The sequence below is a fragment of the Haemaphysalis longicornis genome, unplaced genomic scaffold (genome assembly GCF_048455015.1).
Source record: "Haemaphysalis longicornis isolate Haplotype H1 unplaced genomic scaffold, Haemaphysalis longicornis Haplotype H1 scaffold_430, whole genome shotgun sequence".
Taxonomy (NCBI): Eukaryota; Metazoa; Arthropoda; class Arachnida; order Ixodida; family Ixodidae; genus Haemaphysalis; species Haemaphysalis longicornis.
Window position 1 is genome coordinate 31,858 of NW_027526372.1, and position 24,614 is coordinate 56,471.

The 24,614-nt window shown below is 45.3% G+C and overlaps 2 protein-coding genes across 10 annotated transcripts in view; both read left to right on the forward strand.

Moving 5' to 3' along the window:
• The first annotated feature begins 1,481 nt into the window (after positions 1-1,481).
• LOC144137673 (translin-associated protein X-like) lies at positions 1,482-18,481 on the forward strand. 2 transcript variants are annotated; one of them, XM_077669608.1, is made up of 6 exons: positions 1,508-1,663; positions 11,026-11,125; positions 12,009-12,234; positions 15,328-15,461; positions 17,348-17,457; positions 17,989-18,481. In XM_077669608.1, exons 2-6 carry the CDS (start codon positions 11,092-11,094, stop codon positions 18,385-18,387), a joined length of 903 nt encoding a protein of 300 aa, XP_077525734.1. In that variant the 5' UTR covers positions 1,508-1,663; positions 11,026-11,091; the 3' UTR covers positions 18,388-18,481. The 2 variants fall into 2 exon arrangements, with proteins under 2 accessions (XP_077525733.1, XP_077525734.1); XM_077669607.1 differs by lacking the exon at positions 11,026-11,125 and having other exon boundaries at positions 1,482-1,663.
• A 656-nt stretch (positions 18,482-19,137) lies between these two features.
• LOC144137671 (neutral alpha-glucosidase AB-like) overlaps positions 19,138-24,614 on the forward strand; it is a 54,909-nt gene continuing 49,432 nt past the window's right edge. For 5 of the 8 annotated variants that reach the window (XM_077669597.1, XM_077669599.1, XM_077669598.1 and 2 more), the window contains exons 1-3: positions 19,138-19,190; positions 19,622-19,726; positions 21,416-21,655. In XM_077669597.1, the coding sequence (XP_077525723.1) occupies positions 19,174-19,190; positions 19,622-19,726; positions 21,416-21,655 (362 nt within the window). In that variant the 5' untranslated portion in view covers positions 19,138-19,173. The other 3 variants (XM_077669604.1, XM_077669602.1, XM_077669601.1) reach the window with 3 other exon arrangements.

The window sequence follows — 24,614 nt, forward strand, 5'->3', positions numbered from 1 at the left end:
GCTCTTTACAACTTTCATGCACTCTCTGCCAGTCGGTCCCTTGTTTAATAAGCATGCCAACACCTCCCCCTTTCTTCATTCCTGTGGTCCTGTTGCAACCTTCCCAGACATAATTGTCTATGATAGGTGGGGCTTCTAGGTCCCGGAGGTGAGTCTCGGCTAAAGCGTACACGTCTATTCCTTCCCGTTCAAGTTGCTTTTGAATTTCCACCCACTTATCTGGCTTTCTGCCTCCCTGCATATTTATGTAGCTGATTAAATATTTATTGCATTTGTTTTTCCCTTTCCGCTTACGGGGTCTGTTTTTGTCTTTTACAGAATTGTTTGCTCCATTGTTTTCACTTAAATGGCTTCTGTCAACGCTCTCAGTTAGTCTCTCAACCTTAGGCTAACGGCGCCGCCTAGCGGCGTGTGTCGGAGTTAGCAAAATTACACCGCTCCCCTTGCTTCCGCGCCGAATGGGACGGCCTAGGGTGCCTGGATGTTCCTCCTCGCCGCCCCTCCGTGCACGGAGCGGAGGGCGAGGAGGAACATTCAGGCACCCTAGGACGGCCGGAGCAACGGCGCGCCGCCGGCAGCAAATCGCGGAGGCCACGCCCTACGGCTTCAACTTCCGCTAGGCACGCTAGGTGGCAGCACACCGCAATGAAAGAGGCGGATTAAAGCCTCACTTTTGAAGTGGCAACGACGAGAGGCTCTAAGTTCGCTTCTTATATGCCAGCCAAATCTACTACGCGAAGGTCTGTTTAGCGCGCCATTTGGACAACCTCCCACACAGACGATATACTGTCTTAAAATTTAAGAATGTATATGATTTCGACTCTTCCGCGTGGAATGCCCCATAGCAAAAAAAAAAAAAGACAATCGGAAATATAGTTTTTGGCACCAACCGATTAACCAATACATTAATTGGCTAATGCCTTCAGCATGGGCTCCGTGATCATCCCGTGCAACGCGCGCGGGGGAATCTCGAAGGTCATGCCTGTAGATTATTTGGATTAATTTTTTAATCAATGCCCAGCCCTAAAAAGTCAAGGCTAGCGCCGATTAGACTAGCCACAGCTAGCGGTTATCGAAATTTGGAACGAATTGTCAGGTCAGCTGTTAGTCGCTAGGCTGAGCTAAATGCGCGGAATGCCTCGCGCTTTACGTTCGAATTTATTTATCACAATCGCTGCCGACGGCGCGTTTCGACGTGCGGCGTGCGACACCACTGCGCCCTCCCGTTTGAATTTGGCGCTTCGGCCTGAGGCGACCCTGGAAGCAGACGACGCGCCTGGGCGCATGCGCATGGAGCTGGAGGGGGGGGGGGGGAGGGGGGAGGGAGGAGGGGGTGAGATGAAGTGCGAAAAACCATAGAGTAGTATAAAATTCAGTGCGAAAAACTGCGTTTATAGTATGTCTTAGGACTTGCTTCAATATTTTGTTTTAAAGGCAGCTGGACCCTTACCTTCGAAATAACGCTTGTGTTTAAGAAGAATATTTTGCCGGGACCAATTTGCTGTGACATGTAGGAGAGGAGGCCTTTCCGAAGTTCCCAACCGAGTCTGGCTGCCTTTGGTGAAAATTGAAAACGCTTTGAAAAGTGTCGCGTAAAAACTTAAGAAAAGTGAGGACATGAGGGAACAAAGCAAGACACATGACAAGGGCCACAGCTCAAGAGGTGAATGTATTGTTTGCATAATTTTTGGACGCTTCGAACCTGAGAAGCTTTCATTCGCGGCCGTTTTGGTTCGCCTTTAGCAACCTGTTTTTTTGTTGTTGTTGTTGTGCTCACACTCTATTTGTTTTCTTGTTACATTCCAGGAATTGTGACTTTGTTTCTCCACCAGTTTGTTCCACAGCTTGTCTTTTCGCGTTTCGCGTGATGAGACGCTTGCACCCAGGCTGTACGAGTGATTGATTTGCTCCATGAATCTGCGCGTTCCCCGTCTTTCAAAGCCACCCCATCCTACTTGAAGAAATTCCGATGTTGCCCTTCGAAGAAAAATTTCATCTAGTGGCTGATGCCCTATTGCTCGATGAAAAGTCTTGAAAGAAAACTGGCGCCGGCCTGAACTTTTGAGTCATCTTGTAGGCAGCAGTCGGTCGCGTTAAACACGACGCCGAGTTGTATGGAAAGCAGAAAGTTAATTGACAGAAAGCTTGGGCTCGTTCACTCACCTTTTTAACTATCATGAATTGTCTCCTGTACGCATGCTTTTAAAGTTGCAGCATCGAACCAAAACAAATTAACAGATTTTGGGGAAATCCCCAAGGTGGGGTAAGTTTCTGCGAAGGAAAGATTGACATTCACCAATGCTGTAAGCTCTCATTTGTAGCAGTATGGCTGCATTTAAGTGGATGTCAATCTTTCCTTCGCATAAATTTACTCCTTGGAACTATGTGGTTGTCAAGTTTCAATGCCGTTTATTTTGGAAGCGAGTCAGAGTCCAGCCGCTGGCTGCGGCTAAAACGTGGATGCTGGCCGCTCTCGCGCCAGGGACGTGAGCGCGTGAACCCCGGGCTACATGAGCGCCTGAACGTTGAGCCCCCGGGACATAGTGGTATGTAGCATTCCCCCCCCCCCCCCCTGCTAGTTCGGGTCTTTATATCTTGCGGGACGACGTCGATTCCTCAATGGATTTGTGCGCCGTTGCAATGCTGGCTGAGGAGATGCTGCAGCACATTTTCCTCATCGACAACCATAGTGGGCGCTAGCTTTTCTTCGGAATAATTCCCAGCGGGTGTGCTGTCTATCATCATCATCTCTCGTGCCTAGTTCCTTCTTTCCCATCGACAACTGCATTTGGCACTGGCTTTTCTCCAGCAAGAGTTATCTCAGGACCCAATGTGCCCAGGGCTAATGGCATCGGTAAAGGCGACGGCTGATTTGGGTACTCGGTCCTCATTACGCCTAAATAGTTCAGATGTCTGTGAACCTGTCCAGCAGACATCTGGACTAACCACGAGCGGTGTTCTTTCTTCTCGAGTAGCTAGCCAGGAATCCATTAAGGCCCATTTCCGAAGTTTCTTATGAAAACTTGCTGTTGTGGCAGCCATTCCTTTTTCAAAGTGTCGGATTGTTCTGGATGGCGGTTTTGCTTTGTCGGCACTAGAAACTGCAGATTTGTCTGGAATTCCTGACCAAACATTAGTTGTGCTGGGGTTTTTCCTGTTGCGGAGCTAACAGTGGAGTGCTGTTTAAAAAGGAATCTTGCCAAGTGCAGGTTGATGTCCGTACCTTTCTTTCTGGCCAGAGCCAGCTTAAGTTCATACAACATGCGTTCAGCTTGGCCATTAGTTGCCGGGTGGTGTGGAGTGCTTGTAATTTTCTGAATTCCATTCGTTTGACAAAACGTTGTCATTTTGGCTGCAACGGACGCAGTACCGTTGTCAGTGACGAGCTTCTCTGGAATTCCAAAAGTCGCAAACAGTCAACAAAGCTCCAGGATGACCATTGCCGCAGTACCATTTGGCATGCAATGCACTTCCAACCATTTGGTGTATGTGTCGACGAAGACTATACTCGGTTACAACTCAAGAACAGCACCACTTCATGAAGTGTATCACTCCGCCAAAGCGCCGGACCCGTGACGTCAGTGCGCGCGCGTTTTGAAAGGGCTTTGCTATGAATGCGTGATACCGTCTGCCTTGTCTCATGCAGTTTGTTTGTCGTCACTGGAGTCGTTTATAAGCATATTAAGTCCAAAAAATCACGGGAACGGCTCACGCCATGTTCAAAATATTCCCAGTGGCGCCCTATTTGAGCCGCGCGGAGAAACATCCGGCTGCGGTGATAAGGCACAGCGGCAACATCCGGTGCCGTTCTTAAGTTGTCACCGAGTGTAAGAACATTTGCTGTTCGAGCGGTCCAGCTAAGTCCAAATGTAGCATCTACCAAAGGGAGCAATGGGTCCTCCCAAGTAGGCAAAGGAACTCTGGCTTCGTCTCTCCAGGACTGTTGACCATGGATGCTGATGCCTACCTAGTGGTTCGAACCAGTTGCGGCCTAAGAGGTTGCATCCAGGCGTCTTCATTGTCACCAAGGGTCGAGCCTCTGGGTCGAGCCCCTGTACTGCACCCTGACGATGGCAGTTCCCAGTGCTTGGAGGCCTTCCCCCGATCACGTGCGCAGAGCCACAGGTGTGTCCAGAAGAGAGGGTGGCTTCTTCAGCCAAGCACGGCAGAAGGTGTCTTCGCTGATGATGGAGTGTGATGCTCCAGAATCCACTTTGAAAAGGAGGTTCACACCGTGAACATGAGTTTCAACCAGATGCTTTGGTGTCAAAGGTGCAGCTGAGACATGATTGAGGTCGTAGCACTGGTCTTGGTGCCATGGCTTGTTATTTCTCGGAACGGGTGGAAGGACGGCGTGTAGCTTACCACTGTCTCTGGCCTTTTTCTTCATGCACACCTTCTCAATATGACCCACCTTCCCGCAAAACCGGCAACGTGATGATCGGTGTGCACAGGAATCTGGGCTGTGCTGCTCGTCACAGCGGTAGCAGGGCTTGCGCGATGTCAGGTGCGCAGAATTCTTCCCGGGCGCCTTCTCACCAGCTTTGTTCACCTCCGCGACGCTGCTTTTAGTGCTCTGCCATGGCAACTTGGCACTTTCAGAGCGTAGAGATATGTCCAACGCCTTTTGGAACTACAAATCTTTTTCGGTGAAGAGACGTTGCAGATAGGCATCTTGCAAACCGCAGACGAATCTGTCACATAACATGACATCGAGGGCAAGCATTGTTGCCTGCGCCCCCAATCCATCTCCTTGCAATGCATCCACCTGCAACGGTTTGCGAAGTTGCACTACACCGCTAAAGTCTTAAGGGTGGCGACGTAGGCCGGGATCAACTCGCCTGGTGACTGGTTGTGTTGTTGGAAACGACAGCGACTTTAGAGTTCGGAAGGCCTGGGCTCCAAGTGGTCTCGCAGGCAAGAGACGATCTCCTCGAGAGGAACATCACTCGGTCCTTGTGGTGCCACCAATGCTTTTACTGCCGCGTACGTAGTCGGTCCGCCAAGCATCAGCATAACGGCACGTTTCCGAGTGTCCGAGATGCCGTCGGCTTTGAAGTAGAACTGAAGCCGCTCCAACCACTAAGCCCAGCCTGTACCTGAAAACTCTGTGATGACGCCATGGGTCGATGCGTCAGTTTTCAAAACTGGTCATCCTCATCGCTAGTGTCAAGTTTCAATGCCGTTTATTTCAGAAGCGAGTCGGAGTTGGCTAAAATATGGCGTCGGAACAAGCAGCCCGCTCTCGTGGCAAGGATGTGAGCGCGTGAACCCTGGGCCACATGAGCGTGTGAACGCTGAGCCCAGCACCTAGCAGTATGCAGCAGGGGTATAAAGGCATGGTGAGGTTTACTAAAGCTCAGGCTGCTAGCTCTTTTATAGCGTATGCCAGATCAGTGAAGTGTCACCTGCTCCACAACAGATTGTGTTATAAGCAGGGCGTCGAGCCGAATCTGAACCGGAATGAGCTGGAATTTTGCCATAACGGAACCCAAACCGTGATTTTTTTGAGCCTGCTGAACCTGAATTGGAACTGAACCAAAAAAAGAGATAACAGTTACCGGTTCATGATGAAATGGTTCAACCACCCGTTGTTGATATCGCGCAGTCAATGTAATTCAGGCTTTCTCTTTCACACAAGATCAACTTTGTAACCTTTCACGCACTTTTCCTTTTCAGAGTGATTAGAACACTAACCATTTATACGTGGTCGCAACATGGTGAAAGGTATGCACACCAGTGCTGCAATGGTATGTTGCTGCTGGTCGCGCATTCTGAGTGAAAGGCTGAACGATAAAAATGACATACTTTGGGCGTCCTGAAGGTGATATGAATAATCAACTTTGCCCGTCCTACGTTTTGACTGTATAGAAGCATTCGAGCTGCAAGATTGCTGCTCTGCGCAACGACGAAGACCTAAACCCTAAACAGGCTTCCTGGTTGCATTTCATAATTTGATTAAAAAGGTAGCATACCTGGAAAGTGTAAATGCTTCACAAGAGCTATCCACAGGAGTAATTCAATAGCGAAGTCGCTGGCAAGGATGCATGTTCGATCACCTCCTCTGGCAGCCGTATTTTTGATGTTGACAAAAACGAAAACACCTATTTGTCGATATTTCAACGTTCGTTAAACATCCCCAGGTATTGAAAATTTTTCTGCCGCACTGCAATATACAATGTGCCTGATACCCCAGACATATTTTCAGGGCATACAACGTGGTAATATTTTTGGGCCAGTGTGTTTCCGCAGAAAAACAAAAACGGGCCCTTCACTTGGTTTTAAATTATAACGCAAAGAGTTAATACAAAAAGAGTCTGTGTTCTTTTTCACTGCCTTCAACTATCAAATAAGCACAAAACCAAGAGGTAGATTTTTAGTTAGATGTCCCTTGTCATCACTGCATATAATTCCTGGTATAATCTTTAGATTCTTAAGTCGCGTAGAGCGGACAAGCTTCTACGAACCATTTCTTGTCTTACATTGACGTCACAAGTTTGTTACAAACCACTCGAATATGTCACCGCAATACAGCTAACAAGGTTATACTATTTGGTGCTTTGTAGCAACAAAACTATTATTGCAACATGTTTTTGATTTGCTAAAAAACTGTCTTGGCTTCAGTTTGTAAAAGTTTGAAAAAAAAAGAAAGTCAAAGATACAGTTCCTTTATATTGGTTTTCAAATTAGAGTAAAATGCCCGAGTTAGTGATTGAGTGAGCGAATTGTTGTAGTAAGCAGGCGAATCTTGCCTTGCAGAGAGTGCCTACAGTTTCTCTGCTTAGCAGCACAAACTTATGTATGTCCAGTCACTATGAATCCCATTTTTGTTGCACGAACTAAAATTGGCATGAAGAATAGAAACCAAGGACAATTATAACAAAAAAATTACCTCCCGACATTTTGGCAAATTTTCAAGATGCGTCTTTCTTGCAGTTTGAAAGAATTCCTACGGGAAACGAAAAATAAATGTAAACCCATTTAAAGGTAAGCAAAGTCTCGACAGAATAAAAATCTGCGGTGATAGCTGCAATAGCTTCTGTTCTACAGGGGTAAAATTTTTGAAAATGTGTAATGTGTGCAATTTGAAGGAATTTCTATGGGAAACCAAAAAGTAAATACGTTAACCCATCCAAAAATATGCGCAAAGTCCATACAGAATTAAAATCTGTGGTGACAGCTGCAATAAACTTGTGTTTTACAGAGGTAAAAGTTACGAATTTTGTGCGACTCTTCAAACGGTGTCTGTGAGCAGTTGTCTCGGGGATATTTTATGAAGGGAAAGGGGAAGATTTTTTTTCTCTGCTAATCAACTTCAGCTGTCTTCTTTCCTGGGCACAAGGAGCTATATGCAAATGTTTTTCGTCCAAATTAGAAATTTTGATCAGACGCACGTGTCCCATCTCTGGTAAAAACAACCCCGTACTTGTCCCTAGGATGACCTAAGGCTGGGCGAGGAAGTGGCTGATGAATTGTTGTCTGCCCCTGTTCTTTAAAGGAGCCATGAAGAGAAAATACAACTTCATTTAATTTGAAAGAACTAGGATTCAGTGTCTCACTCAGCTCCATTACAGCCACAAAAGATGTTTTTTAACGAAAAAAAGCAAGAAGTATTTAAAAACTTTCAAATTTTGCGCCACAGTGACGTGTTATGAGCAAGAATGACTTCATATGGGCCAACAATAAAGCATAATTTTCAGTGCCTTAACTGCACGCTAGCATTCAAGTGATGCGGTCAAATGGAACTAGAGGCCCCATTACAGACGTGCAGTCGTGTCGTCGCGACAGGTCAGTGAGGCGGCCACCAATCGCACAAACAAGGTTCGTGACGTCATAGAAAAGTTGCGGGAAATCGGCTAGGGGGTCGCGACTGCTTCACACGTTTTCTTTAATATCTCCGTTATTTGTTTGAAAATTGCGATGATATTGGTATTATTGTTATCGGGAATGAGCAGTCTTTCTAATAAACCACACTTGTATTTTGTCTTCATGGCTCCTTTAAAGCGGCCGTGCAGACAAAATACAGGTTTGCTTTATTCGAAAGATTTCATGTTTTAGAATGCCCGCAGCGCTTGTCCGGCAGCAAACGATTCTGTATTCACTGAGAAATTAATCAATTTGGGTTAAAATTTTGATTCTCCCGCCAAATCGTGTGCGTTCTTGATGTGTGTCCTGATGCAACGAGGGCCGGTATTCAAACGAACTTTCAGTGCGTCAGTGGGCTCTTCAGCCTTGCTTACTGTCAGTCCTCCCTGTTGTCCGCCGTGGCTTTGTCTGTAACCTTTTATTACGGTAGAAAGTAATCTTTCATGAAACATGGGGTATGCTCGACAAACATGGCTTGCGCAAATTGGCAAGTGTTGTGCAAGACAACTCCACAGTGGTGGACTGCTGTGCAGCTAAAAAAAAGCATAGTGCACCCAGTACCAACAGCACTGCGCTTTGGTATATTTTCGTAACTTTCATTGTTTACCCCACCATACTTACTGCTGTAAGATGAATATGCATCACATTTAAGCGCAAATAGCTCCTTCGGCAAGCTTATAAGCCCTGCCTAAATTCCGTTTGCTTTTAGCAGCCTCAGCCAATCGCACAGCTGGTCATATGACATCATAGGTTCTGTTGCGGGAAATGAGCTTGTGGGTTGCATGGCCATTCCATTTTTTTCATAATTATTTAGCTTATTTGAGCGAAGTGTGTTAAAAGTGGCGTCAGTATGATTCTCAACAGGCAATCTTTCAAATGAACCAAACGTCAGTTTTGTTTGCATGGCCCCTTTAAAGATCTTTTTGAAATTGCGCCACTTTTGTTGGTGAAAAGCAGTATTTTGCTTTTTTGTATTTTTTACATTCTTTCTTTTAAAATACTAAACATTTTTTTTCACTCCACTGAAAATTCAATCAATCTTCTGAACCAGTCAGTTTGTTTGGGGATTTAGTCGAACCGGAACTGAACCAAAGGGAAATGAATTCGCCCGAACCGTAACCAAACCCGTACTTTTTTTCAGTTCGACACACTGCTTATAAAGGTTCCTTCCCATGCTAGCACTTGGGAGTACGTTCCCAGGCTACCTCAAGTGGTGACAATATTTTAAACATTCACGATTTGTTTTGAACCTTGCCATGGTTTGACTATGCATTCACTGGGCAAGGATGCAAAAGTTGAATGCAAAGGAAAAAATCTCAGGATAAAGAACGCGTTGGCTCACGCGTGGTGAATATTTGGCAGTGTCCATTCTGCTGGCAGCAGAGAGAAATATCCAGCTGAAATTCTGCCGACACTCGCCTCTCATTGGCTTGTAAAGCAACGTGACGTTTACATTGAAAATAAGTGTTTTGTTATTGTCACAGTACATCCTAACAGTGGTAAATATGAGGGCCAGAAGGGATCTAACTGGGCCTAACAGAATGTAACCTAACCTAGCCGAACCGACGTTACAGTAAGGCCCGCTTATATCGAACATGGATATATCGAATTATTGCCTACATCAAACCCTTGTATAATTCTGATAAAAATTGCATGCATTTAAAACTTTTTATATCGAACGCGATTTTTGCTCACAATGGCTATATGGAACTCTCCCACGCGGGATTTGTCGCTCTCCTTAGGCATGCGGCAGGCTTTCCCGCAATACATTGGCGCGCAGCGGTGACGCGAGTGTCGCTTGCGACTCCCGCGCGAGCTCAGGCGCGTCCAAACTGGCCGTGGCAGAGTGGACCAGCTCCACGCATGCATGCCGTTGGAGCCGAAAGCGCCACATTGGGCGCTGCGGGTTGTGGTGTCACCGAACTTCAAGTTCGCGCCACTCGCTGCCCGCACTTGCTCGGTTCGCTGGGTTCACCGTTAATTGCTTGTATCCATGCTTGTCTCTGCTCTGTCGACGACGCCGAGGACTCCGTACCGCTTCCGAGCACAAGCGAAGCCGTCGCTGCTGTGGCCCTGCTACGGCGATACTGCGGTGCCATTGAGGGCAGCGGTCTTGTGCTTGTCGACTGTTTAAGACACCGTGGAGCAAGCAGTCACCAGCAACGCATTGTGCTCCAAGAAGAAGGCTACACTCACGCAGTTCTTCCGCCCCGATAAATTAATGTTTTCTTTCCGCGAAAGTGTCCTATCAATAGTGAACTGTAGGCTGGTAAGAGCTCAGCGTTAGTGCGTGACTCCGTCGGCAAGATTGCTCTCATGTGTTTTTTTTTTTTTTGCTTAACTTTCCGTATCGAATTTTTGCTATATCGAACTATGTTACCATCCTCGCGCTGTTCGATATAAGCGGCCTTTACTGTACCTAGTCAAACCTAACGTTACCTAACCTATCATAACATAAACCAACCAAGCCAATATGATGGGACGCAACCCAGCTCAAGTACACCGCGCACAACCTGTCTTAAACCCAGCTCAAAGCAGCAGCGACAGCTAACGAATTTTTGAGACTGAAAAGGCCAGCCACTGTTCTCTTTATTTTTAAAGCAAAAGCTTTCTTAGTGGGATCAATGGAATTCTGTCAATAAATATAATGCGTTTCCCCGTAGACTGGTTGTCCGACCGAAGAGCTCTGATACGATCTCTGGACACACAGTGCGTGCACGAAACCGGGGTCCCATTGTTTCAAAACGGGTAACTGGAAAATTGCGAAAAAGAGACGGTTCTACATAAGACAATACAAGCGTCGATCGTGAAGAAGAAGTACAATAGTATACTGTTGTCTCATAAACCGCGTTTTGGTATGCATTTAGATCGTTTGTAGATGCGTTTACTTGGTGCACGAAAAATCGTTGCAAAAATCGTTGTTTTTGTTTGTGATTTGGGTCTTTGAAAGTTTGGCGGTAGACTGGACGCACTTTCAGCAAAGGCTTTGACACACTTTTTATGCAGTTTTGATGTCAGAAGGCTTTTGCCCTTGTCTCAGTTTTCTTTAGGAAGGTTTGGAAAATTTTTAAATTTTTACTCGGCTCCAATAACCGTCTTACTTACAGTCGCTGAATTTAGTGACACTAGTTTTACTCACTCACTCTTCTCAACTTCCAGGTTGCTTTTCGTAGTGCGTATCCTGGATGCTTGTTGGGCGGCACGGAGCCAGAATATTTGTAGGGGATGAAACGGGCAGCAAGCACAGATGAGCTGCGAGGTAATGTCACAATGAAAACCAGCACGGTCTGTAAATCTTTGGGGCTGCGCTAGCGAAGGAGAGGGCAGCAGCACCTGATCGACACAATGATAGTGGCTACGATTCTTTCGATGGCCTTGCACTTTTTTCTCCTACGACAGATGCCACTAGGTTAAGCGGGGACGTAGCTCTTAAAACAATTTCTTTTAATTTTCAAGTAAATCCTGTGAAACTTGTCAGTCTTGCTGCTTTTTCCCAACTGATTTCAAATATGCCATTATTTCTTTAGTTGGTCAATTAGTTACCAAGATAATGAGAGATAATTAGTCATTTTTGGAGGAGCAGTAGACCAAACTGTGTTGGTCGTAAAACTAATCTTTACATTTCCCAATACTATGAACCCTGGGGAGTGCAATAAGAGAATTTGTTTTTTGATGCATCGCTTGGAACTAATTTTACAGCTCATTAAACATTGGTGGCACCAGTGGGGAGGAACCATTTCGAATGCCCATTTCAAGCACCAAACTTTAGTTGCAAGCGATGCATCAAAAGACCAATCTTCTTATTGCACTCACCAGGGTTCATAGCATTGGAAAATACAAAGATTACAGTTTTATGGCTAACACTGTTTTGTCCATTGTTCCTGCAAAAATTATCTTGGGAACTGATTGACTTAATAAAAAAATAATGGCATATTTTAAATCAGCTGGGAAAAAAGCAGAAAGACTGACAAGTTTCACAGAGTTTACTTCAAAATTTAAAAAAAAATTGTTTTAAGAGCCCCCTTAACCTGGGCCAAGCACTTGTGACATTATCCGGCTGCTCTAGAAAGCACCGCTTCCCCTCGTCTTGTTCGTACTCCATGATAGACTGGTTCTCACTGTGTGTACCGGTATTTCCGCAGGCCGTGACCGGGGAGGTGGTCACTGGACCCCAAGGAACAAGCAGCGAAGGGCCGACGACAGGGAGCGTTCGGACGTGGACGAGTCCCTGCCGGTCGTCAAGATGTTCAGGGCCTTTCAGGTGGAGCTGGACGACCGCTATGACCGCTACGAGCGTCTGGTCAAGCTCAGCAGGGATCTGACCATCGAGAGCAAGCGCATCATCTTCCTGCTGCATCGCATCATGAGGTCAGCCGCCAACTCGCAGATTTCAATCTGCACTTTAAGTCCACGTTTCTTGCTCCCTCCCTAGCGGCCATTCTCTTCGTTTCAAGCAGGCCAAAGATATCTGTGAAGCACAATGTTTGTTCCTTGTGTTTACATGTAACAGTAAAGCTGGCAGCAGACTTGGCAAGTTTGTTTTTAATTTACACTATCGGAACATTAACGAAAAGTGCAGAGAATATTATTTGTTCCTCCTGTGCATTCTATGCAGTGCTCACATATATCTTAACTCTTTCGTGACCGTGCAAAAATGGACGATTTTGGGTGCTTCCAAAAACTTTTTTTTTCTCTGTTGAGCTACTGGACACATTTAGGATTGCCGTGCATGAAATTGTAGCTTATAGAGTTTTCTTTCAAAGACATAACAGCAGTTTTGGGAAATTGGTAATTATGGACAGTTTATTGGTCAACGAAACAAAAAAAATTGCCCGAAAAAAGTATATACAAAACACAAATAGGCAATTTTACTGAGTCTAAAATTATTTTAGGGACTCTAAGATATGAAAAATGTTTCTATGTTCCTAAGCTATAATTTAATATATACATCAACGCTGTACATCAAGTTCTGGATTTTTGCGGGCCCACCAACCTAACAACTCAGACGGCTGTGCCACTCTGCGAAGCCACTCGAGAATCATTTGGTCTCTCTAAAATATGCATCCAAGCATGCTTGTTTGTGTTCTCACACAAAATCCTTATCACTGCAGTGGTAAAATACAAGAAAAAAATTTACCGCGCTTGAGAAGCAGTGTGCGCCACTCCGCCGTGCTAATTTTACATGAGCGCCAGGCTATCTTGAAGGTGATAACGCGATACAGCGCGGTGCATTCAGCAAAATATCCCGGCCACACGTTGTCCAGACCCTACACATAAAAGTAGTTATTAGGCACATTTTGCTTATACAGTCGAACACGGATATATCGAACTCCAAGGGGATCGCGAAATAGTTCGATATATGAAAAATTCGATATAAAAAATATGGGCTCTGAGACCTCACCTATGGCGGACGATCACTTACCGATCGTCGCATTCAAGAATGACAACTAATTCCGCACTCACGACGCAACAGGACGCTTTATTTCCGTGAAAAAAAAATCGCTGATCTTGGCCTGCTTCTTCGTCCGGGAAATGAAATTAAAGACGCTGGTCTCGATCTTTTCGAGGCTGCACAACTAGAAAATTCCAGCAGTATGCTGCACCTTCGCACACCATGCACAACACGCACGCAAAAGAACAGCGCGCACGTACCACAAGAACTTTGAAGGTAACAATTCCAAGGCTCTCTGAACGGACTCCAACAAAGCGCTCGCGATGGTCATCTCCGAGAGAAACAGTGATCTCCGAAAGGTGCGGGACAACTCGCCAAACAGCCACAACAGCAGCAAAATGCAAAAGAAGGAGGAGGCCGTCAGCGCCTTCGTTCCCTCTTCCGTTTCCCGAGACGACATCGGGGGAAGACAGACCCAGAGAGAGAGAGAAAAAAATTCTTTTTCGGCAAGCCGGGGAACGTACGCAGCCGAAAAAAAAAAAAAGAACGTGCGCAGTCCTTACCTCACACTGTCACATTTTCCGAGCGTTCGGGCTTGTGTGCCTAGAGAGATGTAGCATTCCGTGCTCCGTCCGCTAACGCTACGGCGGCCGGTAGCGGGGCCCGACTGGGCAAGCGCAAATTCGTTCCGGTAGGGGGGATTAGTTCCGTGAGCCAGTCTTTGCCATGCCCGCGCAATCCTCTACATCCTGCTCAACCTCAATCAGGGGTGCAGCGACCGCCGAAGAGCACCTTCCAGCTCGCGCGGCGTTCGATATACCCAATGTCGGGAAAAATACGGTTCGATATAAACGTACGAATTCCTATACTTTTACACAGAATTTTCAAGGGGATAACTTATGAGTTCGATATAGACAATAATTCGATATACCCGTGTTCGATATATCCGTGTTCGATATATCCGTGTTCGACTGTAAATACAGCACGAAGTCAAAAACGAATCTGCCCTAGCAGCACCTGTCAATGTCTGAGGCTGTTGAATGGGAAAGTCTTGAATGGGAAACTGAAATCTGAAGAATCCACGTCATTGCTGGAGTCATCACTGCTGCTGGGTAAAAAAAATCAGCAGCAGCAGTGGCCGAAGTCCCTGCAACCGGTCCACCTTTGCAGAGCGCGGTGAAACAGGATGCTGTTTTCGCCCAACTCGCCGCTACCTTGGGCTCAAATTTCACTCGCAATGCCGTCTAACTACGCGAAATGTAAACAAGCAGCAACGGAACTGAAAAAAGGGGTTTCCAATGAACGCGCCAAATGGAGTCAGTTGTCCGAATAGCGCCGTTTTTAGTTGTTGTGGGAGGTTTGAAAATCATCGTTAACCCGTGAACAATGGCACGGTCACGAAGGAGTTGAGCATCGCATGTTGTTTGTTCAGAAAGGAAAATTTTTCTTACCCATGCTCTTCCACCAAACCATAAGGATGTGTGCAAAAGACAAACAAACAAACAAAAAACGAAAAACAACACCCGTAGCTTCTTTGGTGCTGCAAAGAAACGGTGGCAATGTAGCCCGGTCCCCACTAATGCAGGGAGTGCAGCAGAATTATTTCAGTCTTTGGTGTAAACAGCGGCATTTCATCTGCTCTATCTGGATCAGGATTACAGAGGGCGGTGGTATGCTAGCTCTTGAGATAAACTGTGGCGTTTCATCCCCTCTTCCGATCTAATTCTCTTGGATTGAATTCAGAAACAGGAGCATTGTTACACTCTGAGCAGTTGGAACACAGGACCCAAAGGCACATGTGCGCATAAAGTTTGTGTATGAGTATGCCAATAGTGCTTCTCAAAACACACTCTCTTCAGAAGCACTGGTGGATGTACAAAATGTGGACGTAAAGGTGGATTGTAATTGGTATCCTTCTTCTATTCGCCACTCTTTAAAAGCCTTAAAAACTGGCCATACAACCTGAAGCCCGTAATATCTGTTACCTGTATTATACGTAACTCGTATAACCCGCAAATGTAACCCATATGCCTGTAACACAGCCTGACCTCTCTTTGGTTCCCTTCCAGCCAAGAGCAGAAGGACAAGGTGCTGGCTGAGGCTGACAGCAAGCTGACCGAGCTGAACGCCTCATGCCTCAGGGAGATCGCCACCGAGCTGAAGGGCCAGAGCTACTACCTCTACCTCAGGGCGTTCTCTCCCGGTACGCGCAAGAGTTGTGCTTGATGCGGTATCATTCGTGCACTTGTCATTCTGAGCGTTCACGTCTGTACCACTCCTTTCGCAGTTCACTGATTCCCTTTGGTATTTCTGGAAGAACGACTGAAACATTAGGGAAGTTCTGATCCCCTGGAAGTTTATCATTTATGAAAATGCGAGATCCACTGTCGAGGAATCGCACCAAATTGTCCTTACCATTTGTAGCTTGTTTGGCTGGGTTGTTCAGAAATTATTTGTGGATTGCCGGAAAAGGCAGCTGGATTATTGCTCTGAAGCTCAATTCGTCGTGAAATTTCTACCTCTCGTTCCATGGTGGTGGTGAATTTGCTCAAGAATTGCTTCTTTCCCGCTTTCTGTCCAAATGCTTATCAAAGGTGTGTCGTGGAATGTGAAACTGGTCAGATGTTATGTTTGGCGAGCGGTCGATGTGGAAAGAAGGGAGGAGGGAATGTTTACTGAATATTGCCAAGCGTCAAAAACATGTCTTGTGGTCTGAGGTTAGTAATGTTTTGGAGAGGGAGGAAAATTGGGAGGAATTTCTGCAGAACTCCAATCTGGGCGACAGCATGCGAACATACAGCCTTGCAGTAATGCCAGGGATTTGATGAAGTCATATGTGGGAAGGCATTGCGTAGCTTAACTGATGCAATCCGTTATTTAACCGTTTATGAAAAGTGTAGAGCCGTAGTTTATTTCTGATTCCCAGCAAAAGAGGAAACAACGTGCACCATTTGCGGCCACCGCACCAATTACTGCCACGGCGTCATGCTGATTTTGTAATTAGTGTTCACATTAAATCTTTGAAATTGTTAATTTCACCTGTTTTATGATTAAAAGCAATAATTTTTGTCTTTGTTTCGCAAAAGGTTTGGCAGATTACACAGGCTAGCAGTACACTAAATATAGCTAAAGGGTTTTTGCCAGTGTGGTGTTGTCATAGACAGTGGCAGGAGAACAGTAGGAAGGGTTGATGAATGAAGTGGCTGAGGTTAGTTGGCTGGAAAAAAAGAACCCCCCCCCCCCCCACCAAAAAAAAAAAAAAGAAAAAACAGAAAGCTCAGAATATTACCTATGCATTCTTGACATTAATCTTATAAGATAATTAAGTCACCTTTGCAACTTGCATTTAAGACTAGTAAGGTTTCGTAAGCACTGCTTGGTTTAATATTGGTGGTTTGCCATAACTTTTTCACGATAAATTCTGGGAATAAATTATGGTTCAAATTTTTATTAGAGGCCCCAATATTTTTCTTTTTAATTGGTTGGGAAACTCTACAGTGGATAGAAATAAAGAATTATTGAAGTAATATTCTGCCTGAAGTCCCTGCTAAAAAAAAAAAAAGCGTATCACAGCCTTGCTTTTCCCATTTTATTAGGCCAGGCTTAGGGAACCGCGTGAAGGGTAGTGCAACGTATGAAGGTTAGGGCAATAGAAAACCACATTAATATTAACGCAGAAACCAGAGTAAGCTAATTTGGGATCAAGTGAAAGGAATTTTGACTGCCGCCTTTCTCCTCTCAAACCATTAAGTCATCACATTATAATTTACCCAGTTTGTTCAGCGTCACATTGCAACAAAAAAATGAAAAATAACCCTTGTATTTGGAATCCCTCCTCTTGAGCTTCCTTGAGAGGAGATCCTTGAAAATTATTTTTGCATGTGAAGGCATTGCAGTGTCCTCCTCCTCTCAGCTGAGTCGAGGAAACGCATTGGTGATACTGAGGCTTCCGTCTAAGCCTGCAAGCACAGCACAGCCTCTAAGAAGGAGCATGTTTGGGGCGGGAAATTGTCAGTTCTGTTCTTTCGGAGGGGAACGCCTTAGATGGATCGTTCGTGAAGTGGTTTCCCTATTTTTGCCTACTCGCAGGGCTTCAAGAGTACGTGGAGGCGGTGACCTTCTTTCACTACATCAAAGATGGCCGCCTGATTACCCTGGAGGAGATTAACAAGGCTTTAATCTTCGACGAGCAGGCAGAGGTGGGTGGAATCATGTCACCTCCCCAACCCTTCTGTTTCATGCTGGGACATTTGACTTCGACCTTCCACTCGCAGCGCATATTTCGTGCGTTTGCCTAAGCCCCCACCAGAAGTCGTCAAAGCCCTGTTGCATCAGATCTGGTGTCTGGAATTGACTGACACTTCATTTCTTATGCTTTCACGGAACATGTTGACAGGATGGCGCAGTGTGTGGTTAGTGCAGAGGTAAAATTTGAAACAGATCTGGTTGTCATTTCGCGGGGTGAATGTTAATCGTGGGGATTTGGTGTCTGCCAAGAAAACCGTAAATTCTGTTCCTTTACTAGTCCGTAAACTTGCTGAAAAGTTGGGGCCTTTCATGTAGTCTATGCATCATCATTATCATAATCTTTATGGAACGCCACAGTCAATTCCTTTGTTGTGTGCGTGTGCAGCAAGTTTACTTTAGCAACCAAGTCGAAGTTGCGTGTGGCAAAAGTTGCTTGCTTTAATAAATATTTCCCTTTTTTTTTTTTTTTTCGCCATGAACAGGAGGCTGAGAGTGACATCGTCGCTGCCAGCGAACCTACCCCAGAGACGCCGCCGGCCACAATTGCCCTGGAGATTACTCCCATGGATTACATACTGGGCATTGCCGACCTCACTGGAGAACTGATGCGCAAGTGCATAAACGCCGTTGGGCAGGGTAATCTCGAGGAACCGTTCGTGCTGTGCAGTTTCCTTCGTGACGTGTACACTGGCTTCATTGGCCTTGGGAACACTGCCGGTCGGGAAGTGAACCGAAAGGTGTGGACCCTTTTCCAGAGCGTCCGTAAAGTGGAGAACGCCTGCTACACCATCAAGGTCCGTGGCTCGGAGATTCCCAGCCATATGCTTGTGGACATGTTCAACTCGTCTTTCGCAGAGAAAGAGTCTCCAGAGTGTGTCTAGAACGGGTGTTTTTCTACCTTGTGTTGCGTTTTGCACGGCGTGCAATAATACACTGCCTCCGGACAGGATCTCAATAAAGACTACATTGGTCATATCTTGCTTGTGACTTGTCAATTTGGAGTATATATTTGTGTTTGTGTGTGTGTGGGGGGGGAGGGGGGGGTATAGGGAGCTATTCCTAGCCGAAAAAAACAATTGGCAGTACATTTGGGCTGGCCAAAAACAATTGGTTTAATTGGAACCAATTACAAATGCAAATGGTTCCAATTAGAGCAAGTGTGTTCTCGGCAGGTCCATTTGGGCCTCCAACCGTTTTTTTCGGCTGGGCAACAGCCAAGAGAGAATGGTATCTGTCACTAGCTGGTTGATGGCAAAATTCCCAGCTGTGAATTTCATTTTGAACGCGATCTCTTGGGCGCAGGCAGAATGCACTTGAAAAAAGCATTTGCGAAGGTTTTGCAGTGGGTTTAACTGGGTTGGCTAACGTAGTGTCATGTCGGAATTTTTAGTAAAAATAATGCGAGCTTGTCGCGGAAAAGAAATCAACCAGAGAAAAAGTTTTGCTATGCATGTGCGAAGTTCCCTGAAAAACGAAACTAGTTGAGCCATGATTTTCGCAGTTTCTTTCAGCTAGTTTCTTGCGGGGTGCGCATGGATGTAAGTTGTAATATACGCCTTTAGAATTGTTTTCAGTGTGGTCATTTTGATGAATCGTTTCATTGAGAACATTTTCACTGCCGTTAGTCGTGGTTCACGTCCGCAGGGCGTCGCGGCAGTCGAATCAAAATGGCCACGTGCGACCGGTAGGTGATGTTGGCTTCCTTCGCAACCGCAAAATATCGCGTAAATATCCGCCTTGCTCTAACTTCTTTTGCTCTCAGGTCCTTGCAGCGAAAATATCGCTTTTTACAAGCGCGTTTCCATTAGTCAGTAACACCCTAGCCCCCTCGCGTCATTTGTGAACTACCGATCGTCGCCGGCGAGGGGATATACACGTTATCATAACCTCCCCACCTGACCAAAGCTCCCTCTGCTCCGAGGTCCCGGAGCAGTGATTATACGCATTTATGACGTGCCAGGAAGCGACGGCTTGAACGGGTACCCGGCTCGCTCGTCCATTCACTTCTTTTTGCCCCGCCACCCTGAGATTGTTAGCTTTTTCTCCTAGCGACCCACCGCCTCGCCTTCACCCTTTGTGGTTTCACGCTTCGCTGTTGCTTTTCCTCCTACCCAGGCGGAGAACCATGCTAAGGCTCGCCGTGTTCCTAGTCGTGCTGGGACACGTCTCACTAGTGGACCGATCAAACTTCAAGACGTGCAATGACAGCGGCTTCTGCAAGTAAGTGTCATTGTTCTCTTTAACATATTTTTGCTTCCCCGCAAAGCACCCCCTCCCCCCACTGGCGCGCCGGCGCCAGCTGAACTTTGCTTACCATTAGGTTTTGCCTTCGCACGTTCAAAAATTAAATTTCCGCATAAAGGGCATCACTGAGGAATTCCCAGGATACAAAAAGAGGTAAAAAGATGTGCCCACTGCTTCGTGATTTAGAATTCAAGCGCGTACGGGTCGACCGGTGCAAGTTTCACCGCCGACGAGCGAACGGCATTTCATGCGCACGAAAATATAAGAAAATATTTAGCCCGAAAATATAAGCTGACGTATTGGCGTAAAGCATTTTTAATCTGTTGGGTGTCCCATCTCTCGTCTTCTGCCTTCAAGAGCGATCTGTTGAGGCAACTTTTTCGTTGCTGCCCTGCTCAGTGTAGTAAAGCTGTGTAACTTGCGACTGTTAGGACATGTTAGTATGCTTTAGTGAGGCCAGTTTACTAGCTATGCGCCACCAGTTTAAAACTTCCTTGTGAGAGCTAACCAGTTCAGAGTGTTAGCAATGCTTAATGCCATTATAAGGGTTAAGCGTGTTGGGCCAAAAATCGAAAAACATTTTACTGGGGTAGTGCTATCCTCAAAAAAATGTCTACTTGTTATGTGGATGGAAAACACTTCCAGAGATTTTTTTCTTTCTTTAAATTAGTTTGCAGGTGTAGACATCATGCGTGATGTGTGTCTGTGTGTATCTTAACCTGAAGTAAATCGTTCCCTGTGAATGCCTTTGTTAATTCTATATGTGGAATTACTTGTAACACAACTATAATCTTGCTAAACGAAGAGTTGCCAGGGGGCAACACCCAGCCCTCGTGCTAATCTTAAATTCACCTTGTGTTATGACAGTTTAGAGAAATAAATAACTCCTTTTGTACGTTTTTTTATAACCTTGAAATAAATTAAAAATGAGGGTGTACGAGAGCTTCCTGTCACCAGAACCCTTATACTTTTGAGGTTTTTGTGATGCCTTCAGGGCTTTAACCGCTGTCATTGTCTATTCTGTGACCATGATCATGCCTTAGATGAAGGCCTCCTACAAATTCTTAGATCAACCACTTCAAATGTTGTCGCTTGCATTTCATCGCTATTTTAGCGGTTTAAACACCACAAAGGTTGACCAAACACCATTATTACGGGGTTCTTCAGCCTCTACTCCCCTTGCACAAGAAGATAAGCATTCACCTGTACTATGTCTTGCTAATGTCATGCACCGCTGGCAAGGCACGCAAAACAAAAAAAAATTCCTTAACGCGTTTTCTGCTTCCAGCTAATGAAAGCAGAATGAGCGCACTTTTGAAACATTTGTAGGCGCATACGCCCCCCCTCATTCGCCATTTCCAGTCGTAGCCTATCCAGGGGTGTGGGGATTGGCCAAATGGCATCTACGGAGGGCAACACACTTGTCTATAACACAGCTTTTGCACTTCTAGCCTTATCCTGTCTCACCTAAACAGGATTTAAGAAAAACTACTACGGCATTGCAGAGTCTTACCCACCACTTCTGTCCTCAATGTTTTTCATAAAAAGATTGTGTGTGCAGTTTTCGGACACAACTTATTCAAGTAGACCTTGCTGTTATTGATAAGTGTGTTGTGGGCTGTACAGTTTGTCGTTGACACCATTTTTGGCACCTCTGTGTCGCAGGCGTAACCGCAACACCAAGCCTGGCGAGTCCCCTTACCATGTCCAGCTGCCCACGGTCAAGTCCAGCTCACCCAGTCGGGTCGAGGCGGAAGTGATCAACGTCAAGAACGGCGTCGTGCTGCGGCTGGAACTGATTGCGATCGACGATGGCCTCCTCCGCATGCGGCTCAACGAGGTCAACTCTGCCGTCGCTCGGTTCGAGCCCAAGGAGGCGCTCGTCGAGAACATCCAGGAGACCGAGTAAGCTGAATCGGTTTGGGGAGGAATCTTGGAAAGATGTGAAGCAGTGGCAACTCCACGGCCACTTTTGGGGGAAATTGTTAAAGGGGTCATGCAGACGAAATACAAGTTTGAGTTGATTAGAATGACTGTTCTGTCCCAATAACGATAGCACCAGTTTTGGTGCAAACTTTAACCAAATAATGAAGATATTAAGCAAAACAGATGGAGAAGTAATGACTCCCGAGCCGCTTTCCGGCAATTTATTCACGTGTTTGTGTGATTGATGGCCGTTGGCATAAACCACCGCCAAGAAAAAAGACTGGGAGGTTATAGTGGGTCCTCTGGTGTCATTTAATCGTATCACTTGAACGCAAGCGGGCAGTTAACACACTGAGAACTACATTTTTAGTGCCGGCCCATAATACCGTATTTTCGCATGTACAAGCCGCCCTGCATATAATTCGCACCCCCACTTTCAGCTCGCTGGGAAAGAAGAAAAAAACCCTCGCGTATTGCCCGCACACTTGATACCGAAAAGTTGCACCAAAGCTACTGCTCAAGCAGCACATCACATACTACATAGACAGAAAAAACGTAAAATTCAGTTGTTAAAGTGCGCTTGTCTTTGTTTTTCCTTCCTTGTCCTGGTATGTTTTGCACAATCGCTGCCATGGAAGGCTTAGTCAGTGTTACTGCGTAGGAGCTTCACAGCACGATGCACATTGCCGTGAAACTGCACTAAAGAACCCCACGTATTATCCGCACCCGTACTTTGCCATTGAAATTTTCGCATTTTTGGTGCGGGTTATACACGCCAAAGTACAGTATGTCTCTCTTGCTCATGTGGCGTGAAATTAGAACGTTTTTTTTTTTTCTTTTGTATTTCTTGCGTCTCTTGGCTAAAAAATCTTTTTCATGGCTGGAATACAGCCGACTGAGAGCAAAGGCTAGCTCTTCCAATCTGCTACAGGTTGTGTTTTGCTCCATGGCCCTGCAATTTTGTGAAAAAATGCTGTAATATAGGCAACGACTGTTCTTTCTTGGGGAGAAGGGGGGGGGGGGGGCATAGGGGACATAGCAACAACTGTGGGAACTCCATGTTTATGAATGTTTTTTTTTTTTTTTTTTGAAGAATGTCACAATTAGGTGGGCCGAGACGTCAGCAAGCATCTTAGAAATTGTTGATCGGCCACATCTGAGTGTGTAACCCATCGACACAAACCTTTTGTTAGCATTTGTAGGAGTGAAAAAAAAAAAGGCCGATTTTTCTCATACCTGTCATAAATTGCAAGTAACCAGCAGCAGTGCTTCTTATCTTATTGTCTTGGGAGTTAAATGCAGGAGAATGCAGTAATTTCCACTTAAGAGTGCAACCAAGGAATACAGTTTGGGACAGTTAAGCTTATAAAAAGTAGGTAAGCCTTCCTGTCTAGTTTTTCATAGTATTTAGGCAGGCATAATGAAGAGCTTAAGTTCAGATCATACAACTAAAATGCATTCACCGATCAATATTTTAGATATAGCAGTTACGGTAAAAACGTCCAAATAAACAAGCAATGTGAAAAATCGTTTCATAAGTGTACTGAGGCACTAGAAGGCAGGCTTAGTAAAAACGTCTGAACCGTTGAGGTGGCCTATGAAAGGAAAAAAAGTGCTTGGTAATTGCTCACACAATTGACTTGAATGAAATTTGTGGCATTTGAAAAATGTTAAAATGTAGAGAATAGGGTGTGTTGAAGATGTTTAAGTAACCTCATTAAAAAAAAAAAAAGGTGCGAGAAATTGTGGAAGTTTAGTTACCAATTTTAATCTGCCATACATCATGAGCTGAATTAGCTATGCAATGATTTTATCGAAGGCCGTCTATTACAGTGTTTCTGGAGGAATGCATATAACCCAAACTATTTTGGAACTGAAGTTTGTTGTATGAAGAGTGCTTGATAGAACAGGTCTGTAAGATGAAACTAGCAAGCTCGGAGAGCATTGTACCGCTTCTCAGCTGGTTTATTGTTGGTAAGAAGTGACATTAAATGAACAATAGAAGATGACCTTTTTGTGGACTTTACTACGAGGCGGGTGGGCTTTCATGCGGAAGCCTCAACTCATCTGTTGTTAGTGACACGTAAGCAGTCGGAAATGAGGGCTTATCAATTTCTTGCAAAGTGAATGAAGTGACATTTTGTGGAATTTTAAATGACAAGCTGACATTTGGTCCATTGTCACCTTAGGCTTTCGGGCTAGCACCTCAATTGTGGTAGCTGTGAAAGTGAATGCTTCAGGTTCCGGAGTCTGAAGAACAATTGCATTTTGTAACCATGGCATCTGTCAAATCAATTTGAACTTCACTTTCTGAGCTGGGCAGATTTGAAATGTGCCATTTCTCTTTTTTTGTATCAGAAACACTGATATGCTTGTGTCAGTTTTTCAAAGGTCACAATTATAAAAAAGCTCGTGCGCAAGGAACATGCTGCACACATTAAGGTTACAGTGTATGCACTTTAGGCTGCCACAAAGGGCAGAAGGGAAGTTAGCCTGACTGCTGCAGCAGTTATCCGTAGGACTAGACATTGGGATGAGCAAGAGATCAAGTGTGGACATGAAAACGTCAATCTGAATGTTTTAGTTGTGGTCTTTTGTCTCTTTTAACTAAGAGTAAATGTTTGCTCTAGCAACTAAAAAGTAGGGATTCTAGTCGTCTCCCTGTATGCATGTACCGGGCATGCGGCAGCACTTAATGAAGAAAAATTGTTTTGTGTTTGGATTTGTGGTGTCACAAAGTTGATGATGCGACGTATCTCTACAAAATAGTGTGATAGAGTAAACTGGCACTTAAAAATAAAATAGCTAGGTAGAAAACAGACGTCGAAGAAGCAGTTAGATTGGTGCCAAGTCTTTGTTTGGTCTGCCGGCTTTTATACCTAATTCAGTGGCTTACAAAAAAAAGAAAAAAATGTCCTGGTGCCAACAACAAGCAGTT

Coding starts and splice junctions, on each gene's coding strand:
- LOC144137673 (XM_077669607.1), top strand. CDS start 1,618: ATGAGGGAACAAAGCAAGACACATGACAAGGGCCACAGCTCAAGAG. Junction 1,664..12,008: donor CAAGGGCCACAGCTCAAGAG/GTGAATGTATTG, acceptor GTATTTCCGCAG/GCCGTGACCGGGGAGGTGGT. Junction 12,235..15,327: donor CTGCTGCATCGCATCATGAG/GTCAGCCGCCAA, acceptor GTTCCCTTCCAG/CCAAGAGCAGAAGGACAAGG.